An 18169-nucleotide genomic window follows, 5' to 3' on the forward strand; every position below is an offset into this window, starting at 1 on the left:
TATATAATCTGAGAGAGAGAGATCTATATAACATCTTAAAACAATCATGATCATCACATTCTAAAAGAACACTGTAAAAGGTCATTCATACAAATCAGATCCAGTCCCAAGGACAAACCTTGAGGCTGCCCCGCCACCCAGCACAGACCTGTCACAGCGCTGCACACACACACACCGATCAGAGTCTCAGCCTAGGACAACCAGCCGGGGTCACCAGCTGTACACTGTCACCAGCCCTCCCCCTATGTCACTACACCCTGCACAGAGCTCCAGGTCCCCGGCTTCTCCCGTCTGCTGCGACCCCCGGCCGTCCCTCACCTTCTGCCTGCCCAGCAGGGAGCTCTTGGCTGTCAAATTCCTCAGGACTTGTCCTGCCATGGAAGCCGCCATGTCTAACCGGAAGCGCCAGAGAAGCTCCACATGGACAGGCAGAGCGAGCGTGGAACGTCCTGGCCCGCCGGACACGCCCTCTCTCGCGCGCGATTGGTTGTTTCCTTCCAGCTGTCAACACGCCCCTCCCACAGGTGTTGCTCAACTTTCTCCCCTGAGCTAAACTTTCTGTTCAGTCAATCGGGTACAGGAATGTGTTACATCGGTGGAGAGTATTATCACCAATGTAACATTATAAAACATATCTTATCCCATGTGACATTATAGAACATATTTCCCCCATGTAACAATATAGAACATATTTCCCCCATGTAACATTATAGAACATATCCTATCCCATGTAACAATACAGAACATATTTCCCCCATGTAACATTATAGAACATATTTCCCCCATGTAACATTATAGAACATATTTCCCCCATGTAACAATATAGAACATATCCTATCCCATGTAACAATACAGAACATATTTCCCCCATGTAACATTATAGAACATATTTCCCCCATGTAACAATATAGAACATATCCTATCCCATGTAACAATACAGAACATATTTCCCCCATGTAACAATATAGAACATATCTTATCCCATGTAACAATATAGAAACATATATTCCCTAGACATGTAAGCAGCAGAAAAATTCAGTTTGGTTCGGATATTTTGTTATTTCGGAATTCGGATCCAAGATTCAACTCGGTTCGGGTTTCGGATTTGGACAATCCCTAGCAGCCGCCCATCTACTAGCTTGGAGAAGGAAAGGGGGGGGGGAGGGGGGGCATAGAGCCTTCATGTGCCTTTAAAGTGACATTAAAGTCAAAACAAATTTTTATACATTTTTCCCTCCCCCCCCCCATGTTAATGTTAGCACTGACCTTAAATGATGTCTCTTACTCCGATCTTCTTCTTCTTTCCTGATGTTTTCATCTGTCCCTCCAGCAGTGCGGCGGCTCTCCGATCCAGCGGTGTCTGCATGCGGGTGCACGCGTCCTTTGACTTACCTTTGCGTCTCTGCTCATCTCCCGGCCGAGAATCCGAACTGCGCATGCGCCCGCCCCAAGATCCTTTGCGGCCGCACGAGCACTTCCTGATTTTCAGGGTGGGAGCGTGCAGCGATAACTAGGTAAGTTTAAACCTCTGTTAAAGCAGGTTTTTTTTTTTTTTTTACTTTTTGCCTATATCTACTGCCTGCTAGCAGTAGATATAGGCAAAAAAACAGAGGGTTTAGAACCCCTTTAAGTTTGTAGAGGCACATGCAGCTTGCTAGCACAAGGGTGGATCCATAGGACCCCGCAAAGGAAAGGAGCCACCCTAAAACAGGATATCAGGGCCAGTCAGAGACGTCGCAAGGCAGGGTGACACCCGGTGCGGGTACCGGATGACACCCAGCATTAAAATCATTGCGCATGCGTGTGACGGCACGCACTGTACCGCTCTTACCTGACGGTGGCCGTCTTGGCGTTGGACGCCGGCAGAGAGAGGAGGGGACATTACCCGGCGGGATGAGGTATGCCGCCGGGTCCCCTCCTCTCTCGAGCAACTGTCGGGCTCTCGGTCCTTGAACGACTGCCCGACTTTTCAGAGGGGGGTGACACCAAAATGACCGGGTGTCACCCGGGTGCAGGCTGCAAGCCCCCCCCCCCCCCCAACCCCCCTGAGGCGCCCACCGGGGGGGGGCCCCCCGCCCCCCCCCCCCCGCACCCTCCTTGTGACGCCACTGGGGCCAGTGCTAAGGGGACCAACCGATTATACAGGAAACTAAAGCCTTTAAACATCAATGAACAGCATCCATTGTTAGTGATTTATTCAGCATCTGAAATAGCTTAAAGACCTTTTGATTTTAATATCACTTTAAATGTGGAGCTCTCACCCTGAATACTGCATCCCGAAACTCAGGAAGTTCTCCAAAGCCTCATGTGGATTTTTCTGTGAATTCTGTGTGCAATGATGAACTCAGGATTCTCTGAGCTGGCTGTGTGCCTTTCCTAGAAGACTACAGCAAGCAAATAGTTACTAGTTCACAAGCAGCCAGATTGTTAAGGCTTTGCATCCCTTGGTTTAGCAGAGGGAGATATATTGCAGCTGTGATAATGTTCATTGAAAATATGCATTTATGTTGGGTTTGAGATGAACATTTGCATTAATTGTTTACGCTTATATCTGTTGTTTATAGTTTTCACGGTGCTTGAATGGTTAATGAATATTATTAACATAGTATTAAAGGAGAACTATGGGGTTAAGGCTTTTCCCCATAGTTCTCTTTAGGGTAACGGGAGGACACAAACTAGCGTCCTCCCGTCACCCTAAGCTCACGTATACTGAGACGCCGCAGCCGAAGCGGATCCCAACAATTATGTCTGGATCCGCCCAGCTGCGTGAGTGACAGCTGGCTCTGCCTATCTAGAGGCAGAGCCAGCTGTACCCGTCCCCTCCCCCGTCCGAACCGCCAGTCAGCGCTGGCGGATGGGAGAGGGGAGGGGGGAATCCAGCCCCTCCCCTGTCACGGCAGAGGGCTGTGACAGGATCGAGAGGTGAGTGAACGCCTGTATGTGTTCGCTCACCTCCCGATCTACTGAGCCGACCTGTGACAGTCTCATTGTCACAGGTCGGCTAGAACTATGAGGTGAGTGAAAAGCACTCACCTCATAGTTCTCCTTTAAACAGTTACAGGAACTGGGATGCTCCATCACCGCAGACACGTGGTCTCAGATTTGGCTAACAACCTCTCGGAGTTCGATGAACGTACAGGCTGTGGAAGCTAACTACAAATTGCTCTTTAGGTGGTATTGGTGCCTCTTCGGATCTCCAAATCCATTCCATCTTAGGCTGGGTTCACACCTAGGCGTAACGAATATGCGCGTTTGGAGCACGATTCGCGGTAAAAAAAACGCGCGTTTCCGAGGGCTACCTGGCTGTATCCCAATGGATACGCGCAAAAAAAAACCCAAAGAAGCTCCTGTACTTCTTTGGGCGTAGGGCGTTTTGTAGCGCGTTCGTACGGCCTGTAATACGCCCAGGTGTGAACCATACCCATAGGAAATAATGGGATTTCTGTGTTTGAGCGTTTTGCAGAGCGTAGGAATGTGCTACAAAACGCCCAGGTGTGAACCGGGCCTAACTCATCAAATTGCTTTAAGGGTTGCCGGCTGGGGGGCTCAGTCTTTCACATTTGGTGGTCTTGTCCCAAGACAAAAAGATTCTGGAGTAAAGTCTATCAACTCTTGTATACTGTAACGGGTAAGACTTTCCGTAAGGGCCCCGGAGAAGCCTTACTAGTGAAGAAATCACAGGTGTGTACAGCTCGCCATTTTGGACTGATCACCTTTATCCCACAGAAGCTAAAAGGGTTATTGCGAGGGGTGGAGGTCCCCTAACATACCTTTTGCTGAAGTTAGAGGGTATCCAGAGTCATGTTCTTTGAAAAACCTGCTGCAATCCAACATTCTGTAGTGAAATTTCAGAAACTGTGGGAGCCCTGGATTGAGTTTCACCTCCTTCCACATGGATTCCTGGACAATTTAATAATCTCCTTCCCTTGACGAACAATCTACAGTTTTTTTCCCACCTCCCTCTCTCTACTCCCTACTTCTTCTTCTCTTTTTCTTATCCTCTCTCCCCCTCTCTGACCAAATCTATAAAGTAGAACTGAAGCCCAAACAATGTTTTTTAGTTTTTAATAGAGTAAGGGAGGGTTATAACCTCTGAAACCTTTTTTTTTACATCTTTGTTCCATTGCTAAGATTTCCCTTCACTTCCTCTCCAGTAGCCACAACAGGAAGTGAGAGGAATCCCTGCAAAGTGGGTCAGCAGAACTAGTGTCCCCAATGGAAGATTTACAATCTATTCCTGTTATGATGACAGCCCAAAATGTGGGATTTTCTTTCACTTTCAATTATAACAGTTACCAGGACAAATAGGGTGAATCTCCTAACGGGGACACATACAGCAATAAAAACCTGACAGGTGTTCTAATCCCTCTCCAATTTGATTACACATTAAGCCCAATTGCAATCAAATTATTTTTCTACTTTTGGAAAGGGCATTTAAGTGTCAAAAGCTCTGTAAGGTTTTTATTCTTTTCTGTGCACTCCACTTAGGAGACACAGGACACGATGACAGTTTTCTCCAATGGGAACAGAGAGCACTAAAAGCACTTTTTTTTCTTGGGAAGGATTAGAACCTCTATCATCATTTGCGTTGCTGTTTTCCTCTTCCTGTGACACCCATTCCCTCCATTTGTTGTCCTGGTGTCATTGAAACAGGAAGTGAGGAAAAAGGCAGCAATTAAAAACACAGAGGGTCTAACTCTTTCCCACTATGTCCAAAAATTAAAGAAAAATTGGGTTTTAAAGAAGAACTCTTGGTATAAAAAAAATTAACCCTTGCAGTGGGACTAACCGGCTAACCGGCCAGCTGTCAAGATGCTCTCTCCAGCCTTTCCCCTCCATCGCAGCCCACACAGGGAGACAACCCCCCCCCCCCCCCCCCGCACTGCAAGGGTTAAGTGCGTGTTGCAGTCTAGGAGCTAAATTAGAGAAAATACACTCACCTGATCCTCGATCTGGCCTCTCGGTTTAGTTTTGGTTTTAAACATTTCATTTCGATGCACCTCTACTTTAAACAATGTCTAGAAGTAATAATATAGTACATTTTTTAAATGCCCGGAGTTCTTCTTAAAGATACCTTCGGCTTTCTGTTACTTATGACCAAGATCTAAAAGTTCCGAAACTCCTTCATGGAAGGCAAAGATCCCCGATGAAAGTGCCTGGAGAACGTCAATCCTTTCAGGGCAGAGTGCCTTGGCCTCGGCTTTGGACTTGTTGATTTTCATTTCCGGTGCTTCAAAGACAGCATAAAACCTGCGCAAGGGCGAGCTGCAGATCACAGCTGGATGGGACATAAAATGAATGAGAAATCCAATAAAGTGAAGCACCCTTCAAATGCTGCAGCAGGTGCAGACTCAGCAGCAGATCTCTCTTCTCTAAATTTAGTTACATAGCTACATAGTATTTGGGGTTGAATAAAGACACAGGTCCATCAAGTTCAACCTTTGTGTGTGTGTGTGTGCGTGCTCGTGTGTGTGTATATGATGAGTCCCTGTGTGGTCTAGTATTTAGGAGTACCTGTATGTCATGGTCTCTTAGGTAGGTATCTAAATGATTTTTGAATGATTCAATACTCTCTGCTGATACCACTGCTTGTGGCAGAGAGTTCCAAAATCTAACCACTCTGACTGAGAAGAAGCTCCTGCACCCCTTGTGGTTAAATCTTTTCTCCACCAGTTTTAGGTGGTGGCCTCTAGTCCTTGTTAGGTAGTTTACTGTAAAAAGTTAATTGCGGATGTAGCCATCACCACTAAACATTTTGTACATCAAAATCATGTCCCCTCGTAATCTCCTCACTTCCAGTGTGAACAAGGAAGAGAGGCGCCATAGACATTTAAGGAGGACCTGTTCTTATTTCATCTTCTGCTTTAAAATGTTCCTTAGGTCGGCCGTAAAGAAGAACTCGGGGCATGTACAAAATTAACCCTTGCAGTCGGGCTTCCCCGGCATTGCAAGGGGTAAGTGTACGGATGCACCAATACCGTTTTTTCGGCATCGAGTACGAGTACTGATAATTTTTGCCAATACCGAGTACCAAGTACCGGTGCTGTGTGGCCCGATAATCAGGAAGTCAGGTGGCGGATCATGACGCGCCGCTCGGCTTCCTGATTGCCTGTAAATTCGGTGTTCTAACAAAAGAACACCGGTTTCAGAGGCTGCCTACCTTACTGACCAATCCGGAAGCGAGTCATGAGGTGCCGTCCGGCTTCCTGATTGGTCAGGAAGGCAGGCTGTTTAGCAACATGTGAAGCTGGCTTCCAATCAAGAAGCCGGGCAGCACGTCATGATCAGCTTCCTGATTGGCTAGGAAGCTGGCTTTATTTGTTCCTAGGCAGCCTGGCTTCCTGACCAATTAGTTAGCTGGGTGGCAGGTTATTACGTGCCGCTCGGGTTCCTGATTGGTTAGGAAGCCAGGCTGCTTAGCAACACGTGAAGCCGTCTTCTTAGCCAACAGGAAGCCGGGAGGCGGGTCATAACCGATACTAGTATCAGTATAGGTGCATCCCTAGTTAAGTGATTGTTTTGGTCTAGAGCCTAAAATAAAAAAAGATATACTCACCTGATCCTTGCTCCCGCCTGACTGCTAGACTAGTCCTCACAGCCTCTTCTACCCCGGGCTCTGGCAGTCTTAGGACCCCTGACGTCGTGTCTATTCACTTGCATTGGGTGTGAGGATGCTTATAGTGGGTGGTGCCTACTGGGCCCCTCCCACAGCTCTGCTTTTTACATGCTCTTTACAGCACAGTGATGATGTCACTGTTACTTTTACAAGGTAATACATGGGTTTGAAAGGGCATTTAGTCTGCACAAAGTGAACTGACATCCTTTCAATTAATGTTTTTGTGTCCAGAGTTTTGGAACTGTGCAGTCTGTGTGGTCATACGGGATTGGGGGGGGGGCATCACTGTAAAAGCTGTCTAGGGTGCCTGATAAATTGGATCCGATCTTGTGATTTCTGTATCATGCAGAAATATATGTACATACACGTGTGTGTGTCTGGTGACGGTTTGTATCTGTTTGCAGAGGTGGAAATGCTCCCAGATTGAATCATTGAAATTGCAGCCACATCTGAAAAATGAAATCTCTGGCTCGCAGTGCGGTTTGCAGGCTACAATTTCCCCTGACTCACTTCCTATTTGCAGCATATGAAAGAGAGAAAAGTGTTCAGTAAGTTATGCAGAGATTGGGCGTACCGCTGAATTTTATAGGAATCTGATCTGGCATTTTTGAAGATAATTTGTAACCGAGATATGAGAATCTGACAACCCATCTGTCCATTTAGCTGCCTCTTTAACCCTTTCATGAACAGAGGTCATTCATGCCTAGATACCCAGGAAAAATTTAGCAGCGTCGGTATGCCTTGATTAAACTAACTATATCCCTACATGCATTTTGTATTTTAATTTTCTATGAATTTTATATTTTAATTTTCTATGAATTTATGTGAATTTTATATTTTAACTTTCCATGAATTTTTAATTTCCCTTTTATTTGAATTTTATATTTAATTTTATATTTTAATTTAATATGAATTTATTAGATATTATATGAATTTTTAATTGTTATTTCCTATGAGTGTACAGTAATACCTCGGTTCACGAACGCTTCTGTTCGCGAACAATTTTGTTTTGCGAACAGGAAGTTCGGTAAAATGTTGCTTCCGTTCGCGAACTCCAAATCGGGTGACGAACACAACCGCGGCAATCTTCCCCGCTCTGACACATGGTCGTGGCTTCCTCTAGTCAGGAAAAAAATACAAAAAAGGTCACAAACACTTCAGCATGTAGAAAAGCCAATGTTGATTGACTTCACAGGTGTCACATCATCAGAGCAACGTTTCGGAACAGAAAAGTCCCTTCTTCAGGCAAAACAGATAATGATGACCTTGTACTGGATGGGAAGTTCAGGGAAGCTGAGCTTAGAGAGTTGGAGCTGTTTAGAAACATGATGACTATAAATTAGGGCTGGAAATGATCAAAATTTTCCTGTTCGATTAATCGAATTTTTTTTTAATCGATTAATTTCGATTAATTATAACGGACATACAGACTACTACATTGGCCTATACACATACAGCACAGCAATGAAGTAATAAAATGAACTAAAATCACACTATAAATGGCTGGGCAGAAATGTAAAGAAATACTTTGCTGGGTGATGACATATGTGTGATCTGGATTCATTATTGAAAAAGGTTTGAGAGTTTAATATTCTTAAAGCTGAACTCATAGAAAATATCTAAATACAATATTGAGGTGCCGAAAACAAGTATTTGGGCAAGTACTCGCTCAAATACTCCCGATACTTATTCTGATAGCAGAACCTCCGGTATCAGGAAGCCAGGAGAAGAGTCATTACATGACACCCGGCTTCCTGATTGGCCAGGAAGTCGGCTCCATGCTCCCTGGGTGATGAGGGAGCATGGAGCCAGCTTCCCAGCCAATCAGGAAGCGGTCGGTGTGTAATGACTCATCACCCGGCTTCCTAATTGGTTGGGAATCTGGCCAATCAGGAAGCCATGCGGTGAGTCAATACCCATCCCCCCAGCCTCCCGATTGCCCAGAAAGCCAGCTCCATGCTTCCTTGTCGCCTGCTGATGAGAGAGCTAATCAGGAAACTAATCAGGAGCCCATTAAGTAAGCTGGGCGGCATGTAATGACTCACCGCCCGGCTTCCTTAATGGGTCTTCTAGTCTTCTAGTATCGGTATCGGTGAGTACCAGAAAAAAAAATATCGGTACTCATACTCGATACTGAAAAACCGGTATCGGTGCATCCATATTTCTATATTCTTACTTGATCTGGAGTCGTTATTGAAATAAAGGTTGAAAGTAGACATGTGCGATTTGTTTCGTTCCGAATTTTCCGAAATTCGGACACATCCGAATTTCCGAATCCCAATGCACCCGAATGTGTCCGAATTTCTGTTTCCAAATTTCGGATCCCATCCGAATTTCGTTCAAAAATGAAACCGAATCGGACATGAGACTTTCCAGGCCAATCAGATGTGTTTTTTGGTTTAATGTATCCGAATTGGTTTGAACACGAATTTTAGTTACGTCAACATGGGAGCCATATACAGTACATACATATATTACTAAAGCTGAGGCTCCTAGACCCGAATGGCATTCGGGAGCTCCCAAATGCCATTCTGATATTCGGATCCCAAATGCCATTCGAGTCTGGGAGCCATATACATATATTACTAAAGCTGAGGCTTCTAGACCTGAATGGCATATGGTTTTCTCTGGTATTCACAATGAATATTCGTAAACTCATCCGAAACTAAAGAAATTCGGATTTCGCCCGAATCCGAAACCCGAACCAAATTGAATTTCGGATCCGAATCCCAACCCCAACCAAATTTTTCTGCAGCTTACATGTCTAGTGGAGAGTTTAATACTACTTTGAATGTGATTTCACGTTCTCCTAATATACCACATTGCAAAGTTTATTGTATTGTATGTCTCCCCCCATGTCACTAAACCTCCCTGGATTCCTATACAGGCAACCAATATCCCTCAATGACACAATGTAGCGAGGTTCTGTTCCCTCCTCACCCCGCAGCCTGGCCATTACCGACTGATGAAGTATAATGCCTTGAAGTATTTTCTTCCACTCACCTTCAATTGACGTGTCAGACAGTTATACAGTCAGGGATTTGCAGCGGCACCATAAAAGAGCGTTCTGTTCCCCGCATCCCCTTCAGGCGACTGAAGAAAAACATTTATTATATTCTGCTGGTAAACTTCTAATTAGAAAAGAAGTCACTTTTCAGGTGTCCTAAATGTTTAATGTTTTCAATATCGGAATTTGGGTCGGAGGTAACATGTTCTGAGACAACGCGCAGTTATGAAATGATTTACAATTCTCCTGGTGTGTGTTTGTCGTGGAAAAAAAAAAAAGAAAAGTTAGTGAGATTTTATTGTTGCGTCTAGCAGGAAATCATTCCTCGCAGTTAATACTTTATTTACTCGCTGTCAGTGTGTAAGATGTGACGGTTGTAAAAGTTTTCTTTACGTGGTTATTGGGTTCTTGCTGTTGCTGTCATTACTATTGCTATTACCGTATGCAGCTCCATCTTTACAGCCTAAGTTCAATTGCATTTAAAAGTAAAATGTGTTGCCCCCTCCCCCTTCCTCCCCAGCAGATTAAACGTATAGGGCACCTATTTCCAGGCAGTTATTTCAAGTAGTATTAAACTCAAACTTTTTTCAGTAATTAATCAAGATCGAACAAATATCCATTGCCGAGAAAAGTGTTTCTTAACATTTTTGCTTGAACGCTTACAGTCATTGTGTTTACAAACAGCTTCAACTCTCTCAGCTCAGCTTCCCTGAATTTCCTGTTCAGTACAAGATCACAAGGGACAGCACAGTTTCCAGCAGCCATCTATCTAGTAGCTTGGAGAAGGGAGGAAAGAGGGAGGGAGGTAGGAGGAGTGGGGAGCAGGGGAGCTAGTAGCTCCAACTCTCTCAGCTCGTCTTTCCTTAACTTCCTGTTCAGTACAAGATCACAAGGGACAGAGAAGTCTCCAGCAGCCATCCATCTACTAGCATGGACAAGGAACTTCTTGTTCAGTACAAGATCACAAGGGACAGAGAAGTCTCCAGCAGCCATCCATCTACTAGCATGGACAAGGAATTTCCTGTGCAGTACAAGATCACAAGGGACAGCCCAGTTTCCAGCAGCCATCTATCTAGTAGCTTGGAGAAGGGAGGAAAGAGGAGGGAGGTAGGAGGAGTGGGGAGCAGGGGAGCGGGTAGCTCCATAGGACTCCAACTCTCTCAGCTCGTCTTTCCTTAACTTCCTGTTCAATACAAGATCACAAGGGACAGAGAAGTCTCCAGGTACCGTCCATGTACTAGCATGGACAAGGAACTTCCTGTCCAGTACAAGATCACAAGGGACAGAGAAGTCTCCAGCAGCCATCCATCTACTAGCATGGACAAGGAAGAAGGGGGGAGCAGAGGAGTGTCTTGCCGGGTCTGTGTGTTTGTGGAGACACACACAGCTTACTAGCACACACAAGGGTGGCTCCATAGGACCCTGCAAGGGAAAGGAGACACCCTAAAACAGTATATGAGGACCAGTGCTTAGGGGACCAGCTGATTCTGCAGGAAACTAAAACTTTTAAAGCATCCACTGTAAGTGGTTTCATAAGCATCTGAAAAAAACCTTTTGACTTTAATATCACTATAGCAAACCTCCAGACAAAACAAAAACAAGATCAAAATAAAACAAGTTACAAATTTTGAAAGATACAAATAACAGATTTTGCTGCAATATTCACCTTCTGTCAAGAGATTTCCATGCAGTACTTTTTTTCTGGCATTAGATGTCCTTGGTCTGATGTCAAGAATCATTCAACCCATGCCCTCTGATCCCAGGTTATCTTAGACCAGGGGTAGGCAACCTTGGCTATACAGCAGTGCTGAAACTACAAATCCCATCATGCTTCTGCCTCTGGGAGTCATGCCTGTGGCTTGCAATGCCTTATGGGATTTGTAGTTTCAGCACAGCTGGAGAGCCAAGGTTGCCTACCCCTCTCTTAGACAAACCCCAAGCCTGTGAAACAAGAAGCAGCACAGTGATAAGCTCATCTCTCTGTCACTCTGCTTTCTCTCACTATCAGCATGTTTTCTGTAACCACATGGACTGATTGGCACCCTGTGCTGCTTTTTCCTCTCACACTCCATCCCTGCTGTACAGGGACTGCAAGTGACTGATATTAGGTCACACTGCTTGCATTTAAAGAAATACATTTAAAGGGTCATAAACTAAAAATGAATATGTATTTCTTTAATAAATGTCCATGATGTGGATTGATTGGATTGAAGTTCTATCCCACTCCTAAAACCTTTAAATTCTAGTCTCAGCAGATTTGGTGTGAGATTTGGTGTTGTCACTAACGTGCTGCTCACTGTTCTCCTTGCTGGAGGCTTTGATATGAGGAAGCAAAGCCCTTCCTTTACCAAGATGGCTGCCTCCATATAGAGACACAGTGCAGAACAAGGCATGGCAAGTCAGTAATAGGGAAAGATAAGCTGCAAGGAGACCACGGGCAATGCTGCTGACTAGTCCTTTGTCCGCTGCTTCTTCTTTTTTTCAGCTTCTAGAGTCCAGGTCCTTTTAGGGAGTTCTCCTCTTACCTACAACTGTGTCTCTGCGACAGGACGTGAAGGGAACATAGAAGCGTAAGTCTTCATCATCAAAATGCATTTATTGATGTTGGCCAATCATGAAATCATGAAAAAATGACGTTATGGGACCACACAGGGTCCCTTCATCAGGCTGTGATAGAAGCGAAAAGGAAATCTGTATCCAACACGATACAGACAGCAACAATAAACTGACACTGGTTATAATCATTCCGGGCTCTATTCAAAACGAAAAAAAAATTTTTGTTTTAGATACACTTTAATGTAAACGATTCAAATGATTTTAATTTGGAAATATGCAAGGTATTTGGTCAAGGCTTTTATGTCTTTTTCTTCCCATTTTCCAGGCAGATTGAACTGAACACTGACGAGGCGTGAGTGCAGCAGTATTGTGAGGAAAGAATATTGGTTGAAAATTGAAATCTACAACAACTGCACTGTGGCTGGTATTAGACATGCTTACGGAGAATATAGTCCAATTTTCCCCATATTGAGAGCAATTTGTCATTGAAAGCATGCCTATAAATGTGATATTAGCCGGCTAGCTGGAGGGTCAGCAGAATATTCAGCAAATAGTTTAAAAATGAGCTCGGCTTCCTTGTAAAGAGCAGCAGCGTAGCGTGAAAGTCAGCCATGCACTTCATGACTATTGACATCATGTCCTTTACCGGATCGATACCTTTCATGCTTGTACACTTAATTTGTTCCTGCAGATCTGTCCAAGAAGTTCTGAAGTCACGAAATCTCTCACATATCTCTTTTTCGATGACATTCAGACAGGTATGCAGTAAATACATAGCTCCAAAATGTTCTTCATTTGGAACCAAATTCCTTTGCCCCTCTTTCTTCATCAGTTGTATCTCTGAGGTTTGATATGTCTGATGTATAGACCTTTTTAAAAATGTACTATTTGAGTACCAAAAGTGTTATATTACCAGCAGCAGCACCGGGGTGGGTGTCACCCGGTGCTGCTTCCACACATGCAGTATGATGGCATCTCTGGTATGACATTACCACACATGCGCGGTGATGTACTTCACTCCCGGCGGCCATCTTGGTGATGGACGCCGGCAAAGAGAGGAGAGGATATTGACCCGGCAGGATCAGGTATGCCACCGGGTCCCACCTTCTCTCTCGTGCCACTGCCAGGCCCCATGACTGAATGCCTGACTTAGGCGGTGACACAAAAACGACTGCCAGTCATTTTGGTGTCACCCCCTATGATGATGTCACCCAGTGCCAGGCGCACCCCCCGCACCAACCTTGTTGACACCACTGTATACTACATCAGGGGTAGGCAACTTTGGCACTTCACCAAGAATTTTCACTCCTGCATAAGAAATAGAATTGTCTGCAGGGGCTGTACATTTAGAGTCCATCAGTGTTCTGTTGTCCATGGTGTAAGCTCTGATGAATGGGAATTCCTGACCCCAAAATGAGCTAGAGGCCATTTGTGAAGATGGTGCTAATTTTTAGTCTTAATTCATTGGGATCTTCCAGCTTTGTGTGTCCTCTCTGTTTGTAGAGTCCCCCATTTTGTGAAGAGCTGCCGTAACCAAGTCATCAGGCCAAAATGTTGCTCCTATTTGACTATAGAAAGTGTGTGGTCTAGTGCCTCATCCCACAGCCACCCATAAAATGACACTTGCCTGTCCTAAATCTGAAGGGCCTGCTGGATAACACATCCAAGATGTTGGCACCCAGCGGCAGCTTCATGGCATTTGAAGGCCTACACAAGGGAGGCTTATACAGGTATTAAATATGTTAAATGCACATATAACCTTATAGGAAGCTTTTTGTTGATATGAATGGCCTGGCAGATGCATACGACCACAGAAAGGAATAGCATCAAATTTTAAAGATTTTGGTCACAGTCGCCAGGCTGAAGCAGCACGCTGCATGAGGTCCGATGTACAGAAAAAGAAAAACATTATGGGTAGGCAATTCTCATTATAATTACTTGAAAAATCTTTTTGACTGGAGTTCCTTGTGGAGTTTATTTGGTTCTGTAATTATTTATTCAGGTTTTTTTTTTAAGCACACATAAAAAGTCAATGCTTGGTACGCCTTAAATATTTGATGACAGAAACAGCAAATTTTTAATTTTAATAATTGCTCTAACTATCCAAACAATAGACGCTAAACAGTTTATTTTATCCAAATAGAACAGAGTGGTGTGTAAAAAAAAACCTCTTTTAAATTATGTTCACAATATGAATTATTTAAATATTGATGAGAATTTGCCAGTTTAATTTTGCTCCAGATTATCCTTGCAAAGGGAACTCAGAACAAACCCATATGTTTTATCTTACATTATTCAAGCTTGTCTGGAGCTGCTTAAAGCTATTTTGATAACCCCTTGATTGCTCTCTGTGTGGTGCCCCACAGGGGTGTGTTTCTCGCAGTGGAATTACTTAGCAAGTTAGCAGATTGTTATAAAGAAACAAATCTATGCAGGTTTCTCAATAGCTGTGATAGCAAAAAGTTGACTTGCAGAACTTGTTAACTAGTCCTGCTTAAGAGCGGCAATTAGGCTGAACAAGCAGAAAAACTGTACTACAAATTGCACAATTCTGTTAGAGCCCCTAGAAGAGGGTTAGGCAATCTTTACACTCCAGCTGTGCTGGAACTACAAATACCACCATGCCTATGTCCCTGGGAGTCATGGGACTTGTGACTCCACCACAGCTGAAATGCCAAGGTTGCCTACCCCTACCCTAGAGCTATAGCTTCTTCTTAAAGAAGAACTCCATGAAAAAAAAAAAAAACGTACCCAGGAAAAACGAGCATTTAACCCTTGCAGTGGGGCTACTGCCCCACTGCAAGGGTTAAGTGCTCATTTTGCCTAGGTATGTTTCTTGTTAGGTTAAGTGTTTGTTTTGTAAAATAAAGCACATTTACTTACTTGATCCTTGGTCCCGTCGGCTCCCTCAGGGCTGCTAGGTCCCCACAGCCTCTTCTTCATTGGGCTCCGGCGGTCTAAGGACTGCTGACATCATCACGTCTTATGCAGGTCCATTGATCCGCATTAGACTTGAGGACGCCAAGGGACCAAGAATCAGGAGAGTAACTTTATTTGTACACCCTAGACAGAAGTGAAATACAATCATCCCCCCATAATTAAGCCGACGTGTGGCACTGCAGCTGGTCGCTAAGTTCCCGACCTTCTCCCTGTCAATCATTGCTCCCTGCAGGGATTCCCCCCTCTCCATTCCTCCAGCAGTGACTGGAGAGACAGGCAGGGGAGGGGGTGGCACAGCTGGCTCTGGCTCTAGAGAGGCAGAGCCAGCTTTCAATCATAAAGTGGGGTGGATCCCAGCAATATCGCTGGGATCTTTCCCAGCCGCAGCGCAGCTCTGCGTTGTCAACATATAGCAGGCAATAGCCCGCTATATGCTGAGTTTTGGGTCACCAGAGGACATAGTAAATGCCCTCCTCTGACGTTAAAGTGAACTATGGGCAAAAAAGGTTGGGCAATGGTTCTCTTTTAACCCTTGCAGTGTGCAAGGAGGGGTAGCCCCACTGCAAGGGTAAGATTTTGATTTTTCCAACTCCATCCATAGTTGATATTTAGGATTTATGTGGCAATCTGGATCACATGCTGGTTTTTTATACCTCTGGAGGACTCAAGTGGTAGCATGCCCCTTCAGAATAACCAGTTCAATTCAACTGCTGCAAACACTGCCAAATCTTAGTCTAGCTCAATGGTGGGCAAACTCCAGCTTTGGTGAAACTACAAATCCCATAATGCATCTGTCTGTCAGAGTCATGCATGTGGCTGTCAGAATACATGAACAGCAACCACAGAAGATTGTCTGCAGTCACTTTTTTGCCAACCGGTTTTTCGGTATTGAGTACGAGTACCGATATCTATCTTTTGGTACTCGCCAATACCGAGTACTGATACCATATGGAGAGTATTTATGTTATTGCAGGGTGCAAAATCTGCATTCCATTTTAAAGCCTTCAAATAAACTGACAGAACGGATCCAGTGCACTGCAGCGTTTTTTTTACGGCCGGTATAAAATATGATAATCACTGACTATGGCTTGCTATTTGCCATAAGGTTTCTATCATTTTTCTATATTTTTTTTTATCTGGTCGAGAACATCGAGCGGCTTCCCTGCAAAGACAGCCTAAAAACTGACATTTATCATCCGCCAAAGTTACATTTCAGAATGTGAGATCGGCTTTTTGCAGGCTGTCCCAGGTGATTACATGTCAGTTGTGTGCAATTTCCTATAGCCTAACAAATCTATCTATCCATCTTACTCTGTGTAACTTCCCTATGATGGATCTACACTGATGGGCAGGATTTGCTTTTTGCTTTTTTTATATTTTTTTAATAAAAATAATAATGATAGATTCAACATAATCTTCCAGTAAAACAACACATTTTCCTTTAACCTCATAGGCATGGGTCACCTGAGAGCACTAAACGACTTTTCTAGGAAGCCACTTAAAGAGACAGTCGGTCATAATTTAGCTGTCAGTAAAAGGGATGTATACCGTAGGGGGAAAGGCTTATTTGTAAGTAAAGTACAATAAAACATAAGCTGCCACATTGCTTTCCTCCTTCTGTATGATGTGAAATATTAGATATGGAATTCATATAGAACAAATTAGAATGCTTAATGGTAGAAAATATGGCTTGTTCTTTCGTATAATGCTGTTAAAGTCACAATCCACCTTTGGGAAAGAATAAATAAATGCACTCACATTGATGAAAGAAAAAATTTGCATTTGTTCAATTTTAGCATTGGAGTCTGCAAAGCATTGCACCCATCATTGGTGAATTGCTGGTTCAATGCTCATGCTCCTGCAGACTATTCCCCCTGCCCAGTTCTGTATGGCATAGGGATGAGCTAACGTTTGGACTGAACTCAGTTCGAACCTGAGCTCCTCTGAACAAGTGCCACGGGCCACCCACTCAATCAGCTGCGCGCAGGGCATTCACCACCCCACAGCTGCATGTAAGCAAAGGGGCGGGGTGCTTGTGCTGATGTAATTTACCTTGTATGGCCACATAGCCATATTGGCTAAACATAATTTACTAAATATAGGCATATAGCCATATAAGGTCACTTACATTACTGCATCCTGCCCTTTTACTTACGTCAAGCTTTATGTCAAGGATAGCATTGGATAGCAAGTAAGCAGCTCCCTTCCATGTTTGGGGGGAGTTCCATACATGTTCAGAGGAGCTCAGGTTGGGACTGGGTTCGTATTAAACCTGAGCACATCCTTGGAACTGAGGTTCGTACCTTTGGTTTAGGGAATGGAGAAAATAAGCAATGGACCACAAGTGTGGTGAAGTCACTGCCCTTGTGCTCCACTAAGAACAATGAGTCCCATCTGCCACGGTGGCAGATGGGACTTGTAGGCTTCCATTCTCTGGTCCCTGTAAATGGAACTGTAAATAGATGATGCAGCTGTGCGGGTGGACGCTGATTAAAATGTATGAATTCATTTGCTATTTGCTCTGTGTTTTAGGTATTTATGTATCAGTGTATTATTTATCAGTGTATTATCTCTCTCTCTCTCTCTCTCTCTCTCTCTCTAGCTTTCTGTAATACAGACCAGTCACTGCTGCTCCCTCTCTTTGTGCAGGATGACTGGTCTTGCCTCCGCCCCCTCCTGTAATAAAAGACTGGTCACTGCTGCTCTCTCTCCTTATGCAGGGTGACTGGTCTTTTCTCTGCCCCCCCCTGTAGTTTTCTGCAGGCAGCCTTTAGTGGGTGGGGCCTGCTGGGTCCCTCCCACAGCTCTGCTCTCTGCACAGATCATGTACAGCACAGTGATGATGTCACTGCTACCTTCCTAAGGCCATGTCTGGGTTTGCAAAGGCATTTGGTGCACACAAAATGGATTTGTATTTATTGCAGCTAATGAGGAATATAATAAGACGGAAGTGTTTGTGCTCGGAGTTCAGCCTTAAGTTAAATACTAGGTCTGCAGAGACACGATTGTAATTGAGAGTGCGGACTAGAACGCATGTGACTATGGTGATA

General features: G+C 44.3%; 1 protein-coding gene across 1 annotated transcript in view; it reads right to left on the reverse strand.

Annotated features, from left to right (window-relative positions):
* SUCLG2 (succinate-CoA ligase GDP-forming beta subunit) overlaps positions 1-451 on the reverse strand; it is a 185718-nt gene extending 185267 nt beyond the window's left edge. The window contains exon 1 of the mRNA XM_018554547.1: positions 319-451. Within this exon, the coding sequence (XP_018410049.1) occupies positions 319-390 (72 nt within the window). The 5' untranslated portion in view covers positions 391-451. The remainder of the gene's footprint in view (positions 1-318) is intronic.
* Positions 452-18169: the final 17718 nt, after the last annotated feature.

Source organism: Nanorana parkeri, unplaced genomic scaffold (assembly GCF_000935625.1).
Source record: "Nanorana parkeri isolate BGI_ZX_2015 unplaced genomic scaffold, ASM93562v1 scaffold9, whole genome shotgun sequence".
Classification (NCBI taxonomy): Eukaryota; Metazoa; Chordata; class Amphibia; order Anura; family Dicroglossidae; genus Nanorana; species Nanorana parkeri.